The sequence below is a fragment of the Acyrthosiphon pisum genome, chromosome A1 (assembly GCF_005508785.2).
Source record: "Acyrthosiphon pisum isolate AL4f chromosome A1, pea_aphid_22Mar2018_4r6ur, whole genome shotgun sequence".
Lineage (NCBI taxonomy): Eukaryota > Metazoa > Arthropoda > Insecta > Hemiptera > Aphididae > Acyrthosiphon > Acyrthosiphon pisum.
In genome coordinates, this window is record NC_042494.1 from 134,403,953 (window position 1) to 134,412,760 (window position 8,808).

At 27.1% G+C, this 8,808-nt stretch overlaps 1 protein-coding gene across 5 annotated transcripts in view; it reads left to right on the plus strand.

Moving 5' to 3' along the window:
* The window catches only part of LOC100568620, a 14,590-nt gene extending 6,503 nt beyond the window's left edge, over positions 1 to 8,087 (plus strand). Inside the window, exons 1-10 of one of the 5 annotated variants that reach the window (XM_008189223.3) lie at positions 2,176 to 2,191; positions 2,586 to 2,914; positions 3,011 to 3,139; positions 6,083 to 6,235; positions 6,751 to 6,828; positions 6,905 to 7,057; positions 7,122 to 7,175; positions 7,239 to 7,351; positions 7,417 to 7,649; positions 7,729 to 8,087. In XM_008189223.3, the coding sequence (XP_008187445.1) occupies positions 3,034 to 3,139; positions 6,083 to 6,235; positions 6,751 to 6,828; positions 6,905 to 7,057; positions 7,122 to 7,175; positions 7,239 to 7,351; positions 7,417 to 7,649; positions 7,729 to 7,837 (999 nt within the window). In that variant the 5' untranslated portion in view covers positions 2,176 to 2,191; positions 2,586 to 2,914; positions 3,011 to 3,033 and the 3' untranslated portion in view covers positions 7,838 to 8,087. Of the gene's footprint in view, positions 1 to 2,175; positions 2,192 to 2,471; positions 2,915 to 3,010; positions 3,140 to 6,082; positions 6,236 to 6,750; positions 6,829 to 6,904; positions 7,058 to 7,121; positions 7,176 to 7,238; positions 7,352 to 7,416; positions 7,650 to 7,728 lie in introns of those variants that run through there. The other 4 variants (XM_016807968.2, XM_029488372.1, XM_016807969.2 and 1 more) reach the window with 4 other exon arrangements.
* The last annotated feature ends 721 nt before the right edge of the window (positions 8,088 to 8,808 follow it).

Genomic DNA, 8,808 nt, shown 5'->3' on the forward strand with positions numbered 1-8,808 from the left:
CTAAAATATTTTAAAATGTATTATAAGTATTAATACTTTTCAACTATCTATCTAGAAATTCGCTAGACTAAACCGGTAAAAATAATTTTTGTTGTCAATAAAATATAAAAAACTATGTTAATAATTACAATTCCTGTCATAATTCATTTTTTTTACTCACTTTTGTTAGCACTGTTTAGGTTAGGTTGCTGGTTCACTACTTTTTAAAGTAGTTATTTGAAACCAACTTAAAAAAATCATTGTGTATTATATTAAACTTTTTTTTGGTCGAAAAGTGAATCGGCCGAAAAGGAAAGGGTACGTTTTTGGTCGTATTAAGATGTATTAATGTCCGCACGCAACTAACTGACTGTGTACGATCAAATGTCTATTTTGATTGATATACGGAACCCACAATTTCGTTATGAAATCTTTTTTCGTTGTTGGTAAAGTATAGTTTTATACTCAATAGTCAAATTATTATAACGTATGTTTGTGTATACACGGATGATTAATAATAAGAAATTCATCAATAAATCACAATTTTTTTTTTGGTCCTGGGGGGGATTGATCCCGAAACCCCCCCCCCCCTGTATGTACGCCACTGGTTATGGTTGGTTAGGTTAAGTGCTCCAACTGTTTTGTTTTTAATTTCATAATACAATTTTGCATCGTTTATGAGAAAGCTGGTAATGTTCTCATGTCAAAAACTTTTTTTCCAATACAAACTTTTCGCGGGCAGACGGTTGACTTAACAAGTAAACTTAACCTTGTTAGTAAAGGTTATACAAGTATAATGGCTCCCGTTGCCAATCGGGATTAAATTTTGTTTATATTATGACGAAACATTTTTTTTTGGCAACTATTTTCATTCTTTTCCATTCGCTTTTAATTTGTAGTAAAGTTCTTTGAATTCTTGAATTACCATTAAATTCATTATAAATTCGTGACCACGCATCTATACTCTAATCAGAATAAAAGCACACCAGATTTACGTAGCAAAACCTGGTTTACTCTTATTCTGAATAGAGTTTTGACTCATTCGTATTTGCACAATTTTTATTTTCCATAACTTTGATAAACAACGATGTGACAATTTTAGTTAATAGCACTTTCCCAATTAACCCTTTTTTGTTTATCCATTATAAAATACAATCACGTGATTTAAATTATAATTTTAAACAAATAAATACTACTAATAAACTCAAAAATAGAGTACGAAACTAAAAATAAATTCACATAGGTAATCTAAAAATATCTTACAAAAATTCGTGAAATATAACGATAACAATGATATGAAAAAAAAACCACTGGAAAAACTGTAACGTTCGTATTACAATTGAATATGGAATGTATTTTTATCCTTTTTTTTTTTAGATTGTTGACAATTAGTAATATGTATTTATTTATAATATGTAAATTGGGAGACTTCATGACTGTTGATAATACATCTAAGATAATCCACAGTTTTTAAAAACTTAGCCTAGCCCATTGACTATGTTGCCCATGAATAATTCATTATTCAACCCGAGTTTAACCAAGGTCTAAGAATTAAACCAAGTTTTTTTAAACCTAAATTAAACCTTAGTTCTTGACGATTATTATGAATAACACTGGTAATGTCTATAACAGTGGTTTTCAAACTGAGTGCCTCGACACGGTAATCGGTAAAAAAGACTAAGGAAAAAAAGAACACGGAAAAAATGAACAATTTTTAAAAATATATTAATTGATTATCACAAAAAAAAGTTATTAATATCAAATTATTATTATTTAACAAAATTAAACATTAATGATATCGTATCGTGTGTGCTACAGCAGTTAAGAAATTTTCAATATCCAAAAAAACTTCAATAACAAAATTATAAAATATAATTGATAAAAATGTGTTAGCCCATCAAGCACACATTTCTAAATGCATATAATGTGTATAATAATCCATAACAATTTTGTTAATTATTTAATGCAAAAAAAAAAAAAGGTCATTGTGTCGTGAACATTTTTTGTAGAGCACGGTGTACCGTGTTTAATAAAAGTTTGAAAACCACTGGTCTATAATATAGCACCTATATAGTGATGTCCTTCCGATATGTCTTACAAATGTAAAAGCATAACTTGGCAATTAAATCTATTTTATTATTTTATTCTGTTATTTTAAATTTTAATTTCCTATTAAATTGTCAATTGAATTGACCAAGTATCAAACTTTAAGGTAAAAATAATATTATCCAGTGTCCAATCGTAAGCTTTTTTATAATTTTAAAGCAAGTAATAAGCATTTTAAAGTGAATATTACACATTATTCCGTTAGTCCGTTGGTAAAACGGAGAGAACATTGTCGTAGTGTCGTCCACTCGTCCCTCGCTTGTCACACTGATGACTGGATCTGTGATCACTGATCACAAATTGATTGGCGGGACGTGTAGATGACGTTAAAACCCTCGTCTATTTATACATATTATTATAATATTATCACTGAACAATATTATTTTCATGAAATTTGGATGAAGGAAATTACTAATTTTATTTATAGCTAGTCAATAGTCAATATCAATTATTTCTAACATATTATGTTTTTGAAATAATACCACGTTACACGCTCGTAGGTCTCAGTACACAGTACTATCAACAGTCGTTTCTCATCATTCGTCAGTTGCCAGTCAAGTGTCAACACTCACCACTCTCTAATCGGAACATTCGGATTTCGGAACTCGGCGTTTTTTTGGGCCTGGCCATAGTTGGATTTCTGAGTTTCCGATTACTCACTACTCGGTGCTCAGCCAGTTTTCAATTGCCATTATAGGGTGCTGAGTTCTCAGTACCTACTTCATTAGGTATCTATAGTTATTATATTTTTGACGTAGACAGTCTGAAACTCTCAACATTTATAATTTTTCAAGAAATATTGTGAACATTTATCCATATTAATAAACAGGTAAATCACATTTGTTGCGTTTTAATATTGTGCTTACCTATGTATAATTTTACGTTTTAGATATTAGGTATGTAATGTTGTCATGTTTGTTTTCAGTTTTGGCGGACCAAGTATCAACAATGAAAAATAAGATTTCAACTTTTTTAACAGGATTTCCAGACTCAGTAATCGGAAAACAAAAAAATAAAAAGAAGAGAAAAGAAATTAGTTCAGATCCAAATGAAGGTAAAGTTTTAGAAATTATTGAAAAATTTGTAATTAAAATCATTAGCTAGTTAAATAATAAATTCTGTAAATTAAAAATAATTTATAATTAATGATTAAATGTTCAGACACCTAGTTATAAAACTGTAGTTATTTCTAAGCCAACTTGTTTGGAAAAGACAACAAATTTTTTCCAATAGCATTTTGTATGACTGTATTATGAAAATGTGTATATTATAATTTCTTTAAGAGGACGCTACCTATACATTTGTTGTCTCCAACTTGTACACGTACGACATGGCAAATGTTTGTTCACTAGTTTCAATTAGTGATGGGCGGTAACGAATAATTTGTACTATCAAATAATATTCGATTTTTCGTGCAAACTATCGAATAATAATTTACATGACTGAATAACGAATTAAAATAAAAATTATTCAAATAATTCGTCATTAAATAATATTATTCGTTTCAAATATAATTATTCAAATAATTAATTGAATAAAAATTCGAATAAGAGAAGTTACAAAATTATTATTATATGTTATAATTTATGAGTAATGAGTAATATTAGTAATTACATATATTTATTATTTACCAATCAATATTGTTGATATTCGATCATCCATAAACATTTTAGTGTAATTTTTTTTATAGATAGTATCATTGATTATGAGTATGGGTAGGTATTCCAAGTATATTATATAATCAATGATAATATTTAATATTTATAACCATCCATTTATCCTTATTCAACTCACTTCTAAGACACACAAAAATAAAAAAAGTTATTAAAATTCATAATTCATAAAGTATATTATAGGTATGTATAATAATTTGGTTAGTTAAATACAATTTGAAGGTTTATTTATTAGAAGTTGTAATCGCTGTTAATTGTAATTCAATTACAATTACAAGAGTCTGTAAACTCTTCTTGAACCCAATTAATTAAGGATTTCAAACGATTCAATATCAAATTTTTCTTAATTTTTATTCAACTAACAATTATTAATTTATTTTCGAATATCTTTAATTATATGAATAAAAAATACTCGAATAATTTTCGTAATTGAATAATAAAAAATATTCGAATAGTTAGTTAATCGAATAATAAATTCGAATGATTTTTTGATTATTCGAATAACTTATTTGGAAAAACTATCGAAAAATTCGATAGTTATTATTCGTTGCCGCCCATCACTATAGTTTCAATAGTCTGCTGTTATTTTTGATATTATAAGACTAAGCTAAAACATTATCCATGCTTAAGCGTCGGCTGTTATTCAATATGTTAATTTTCAAGTGAGATGAAATATTAATAGTAATTAATAATTATTAAAAAATAGTCATCTTTAATCTGTGATATTTCACATTCCTATTCCTTCCTTGAAAATTAAAAGATTGAAACAAATTGCCGTCACTTAAGCACAGATTATGTTCTTAACTAAAAGCAGTGTTTGGCAAGTTCCTTTTTAGTTCCAAATAAAATAAAAATTCTTATTTAATCATTAATGTTTTTTTTTTTTTCATATGCATACTTCTTTAATTTTTAATTATAATATATACCTACTTGTAGGTACCTACATATTTTATATGGGTACTCATTTCTAAATAAATTATAACTTTAAAAAATATTAATAAAGTGACAAATGAGTAACGATAAATGTCGATACTCGATAACAATCACTAATTTTCAATATACATTATACACATTAAAAAAAATTTATCTTAATTTCAATTATTTACATATCTGTGTGAATTATTGGAACAAAAAAGGAATAACAATTTTGTTATTTTTCCTTAAAAAAAAATAACTCTTTCATATTCTCATTCTTTTTTTTTCATAAAAAGGAATTCATTCAATGTTACATTCTTTAAAAAGGAATTTGTTCCAGGAATCTATTCTTTTTGGAACTTGTTCCTTCCAAACACTGCCTAAAAGTTTGATAATAGGTCAATTTACTCTAATATCAAAATTAACAGCACGCTATTGCAATTTGTGAACGACTATTAGCTATGTCATATGTTTGTAAGACAACAACACACGGATTGCATCCTCAAGAGGACACCACATTCACATGACGTGTTGTCTATGGTATGCAAATGTACAACCGCAAATTCCATTAAATCGATTTAGTGTTCTTTGTTTATTTACAAGTATTTAGCATGTTCTGTGAGGATATACCCATTAGCCGTAGAAGGGTACCCGCTGCCCAGCCAAAACTGTTTTTTTGCCGTTTTACTAAACTTAAAAAATTATTAAAAATCTTGAGATTAATGCAAATAAAATGTTGAAGGGTCAGCATTTTCAGAAAAATAAACTATAAAATTGCTATCTTCCATTGTTTCAGGAATAAAGAAATGAAAAATAATTTTTTTAACTTTTTACGAAAAAATTAAATTAAAAATAAAATATATTATGTAGTCTTTGTCTCTGTGAGTCTAATTAAAAACCCAGATTTATGATGTATTAATTATCTCAGGAGATGGATATTACAATAGGTAAACCCTTGCTGGACACCCTGTATAAGACATGCTAACATGCTACAGTGCTTTTACGCCCATAATTCAACGATATTATAACGTCTTCATTGATAGTTGTGGTAAGCTTTAGGTAAGAATATTATTTGTGCTTGTAGATCTTGTTTTTTCGTTATTTTATTTTTAAAGTGTGATTGGCATTTTAAATTAAAATATTTTAGATACTTATAACTTGCTCAAATATTGAAACAATTTTTAAAAATAACCAACTAAAAATACCTACACAGACAATATCCTTAATTTTCGGTTTGATGATCAGGTAAATATATTATATTTTAAAGCTAACAAAATAAAATTAGTTCTGTTGAACACTGAACACAAATTTGCCACCTATGTTGTATGTCTGTAATTTTGAAACGACACATGCAGGACGCGGGTGTGACATCGTCTACATTAATGTTTCTATTTAAATTTGTTGCTTAGATATTTTATTATTAAAAAGGAAAAAGTATTCAGCCACTGATGCCAAACCGAATATTATTACGACTATTTCGCAAGTTCCTGCAATAGATAACAAAATTATAAAGAAAAAGGAAAACAAAATACAAGCAGCACCTACTTCATACTGTATTGAAGGTAAACTAAAGATATTTTCTACGAAATTTAGTAAAATTGGATTAAATAATTTGTATTGAATTTTACATTCATTGATTTTTAAAGTAGGTAGCCATTTATGTTCCAAAGCTAAATATTTGTAGTCTACTCCATTGGCTATTGGTCTGTTAATTTCAAATACCATTTGAATATTTTACTATTTATTTTATTTTTAAAATCGGGCAACTAGGTTACTGAGCTTAAATGTGCTTATTGTGCTCTATGGTCTATTTCATGACGCATTCTTTGCAAAGCATCTCTACACACTACATTTCTCTTATTACAACTCTAAATAGTAAATGCCAAATGGTTATAATTTTATAAATATTGGATTATTAATAGGCTCCAATTTTTCCAATTTATAAAATGATTATTTTTTTAATTTTCTGCCTAAATTAAAGCTTTATTGTTAAAACCCCAAATAATAATAATAAAAAAGCTTTAAATTATCTGAGTATTTCATGCTAAAACGCTTAAAATGTATACTATTGTTTCAGACATAGCTGTTCAGGATTTAAAAGATCAACCCCCTAATACTGCTGGTACTGCCGTCTCTGAAATTGAAAAGTTTGTTGGTAAATAATTTGCAAAATTATAAACTAAACAAATGTAATAAATTTTTTTCCGCATGTTTTTTTAATGGTAACAAAGTAGTACCGTCTCCATTGCCCAGTTATCTTACACTATTTTCATCGTTGAAGTCCAACTTTAATTCACCATTACCACAACTCATAAAGCAAAGATCTACTTCAACACCAATTGCTGGTTCAGGGTGGCAAAAATTGAATTTTGATATAGATCCTCGTAAGAAAAACAGAATATTTAATAATATAATATTTTTAAACTAAATATTTTTATTGTACATCAGTTACGCCAGTGAAAGAATTTATTCCATCATCACTACCTAAACAAACCAACATAGGTAAATAGGTTATATTTTATACAAATCAAATTCTGCTTTACCTTAAATGTTTTAATTTAACAGAATTTGAGGTGATATCAGAAGAACTGCCATCACAGCCCATCGTTTCTGTCAACAAAAAAAAATGCAAAATAATGTTGACGTCTGAAAAATTGAAATTGGGCATTTTGGATAAAGTAATTTTAAAATTTAATTGTTATCTTTAATGTTACAACTTATGATATGACATTGTAATTTATAGATACCAAAATTTTGTCCATTTTGTGATTATGTATGTGAAAGATTACTTTATCTTCATATTCAGACAAAACACGAAGAAAAACTCAAATTGCCAATCTCTAACTCTGTTGTCGGAATCAACAAAATAATAACAAACTTTTCAAAAAACAAAAAGGTATTGATGCCTCTTCAACATATAGTTGATTTAATGGGAGACTATTGGCTTAACCCAGAAATAAGAAAGATTGCATACATGTAAGTGGACGCCAAATACAAAATATATACAATTTTTGTCCATATTAAAAAAAAATTTTATTACATTTTTTTTTCAAAGCTTGTGCAATCTTGGTCAGGTAACAACATATGGTGGGTCATGGGAGCTAAATAATGTCCCTGAAGTCTCCAATCCATTTGAGCAGTACATCGTAACATCTAAACCATGATCAGAGTAAAAGTATGACTACTGGTTATTTCCAGATTTATTTTTAAGGAATTAATTGTTATTTTTATTATACTACAGAAAAAATAAGGAATTTAATTTAATTTTTTAAATGTTAATTATACTTTTATTCAAGTTTTAAATTGTATGTTAAATTTATTTTGTTACTAAGTTTTACAGAACAAAAATTGTACAATAGATAAGATGAATATTATACAATGATGGAAATAAATCAAAATTTTATTGCCATATTATATCAATTATTCTAAAAGTCCACAATTTGTTCTTTTAATTTTACCCTTAACATTAATTAGAGTACATACAGAAAAACATTTTTTTCACGGATCTCAATGGATCAAGAAAAATAGGTGATAATATCCAATGGATTTGTTCTCAAATCATTCATTAACACTTTTTTTTTAGTAAATAAAACCACCGACTAATAATAATAATACGAAACACATAGTAATGATAAAAATAATTCTATCAATGAAATAAATCAATATTAACACAAAAAGAATTTTTTGCATACATATTTTGATGAGATATGTCCAAGAGGACATAAGAACTTGTACAAAAAGCTGTTCAGTGTCACTACCAAATGTTAAAGTCACTTGATCAAATTTTATTTTCTAGGTACCTAAAAAAAGAAGTTTTTAGAAAACCTACATTAGGTATTAAGAAATGTTAAGTGTATTTTTATAACATTAAAAAAAAAATCTGTTATTTTTGTTTCTACTTTGGCAAAGTATAAACGTACTTGACATGGACTGTTTAATATTTTACATCATCTTGAAAATTATTCTTGCCTTACTGTTGATGATATGACTTGTTCATTATTGATAAATTTATTAATCTTAATTCACCTAAAATATGCCCGTATGCATAGTCTAGTATGTATCACATAAGACATGTTAAATTATGCCTTATGACACATAAATTGACTACCCATATGTACAACAGTATTACTTATTA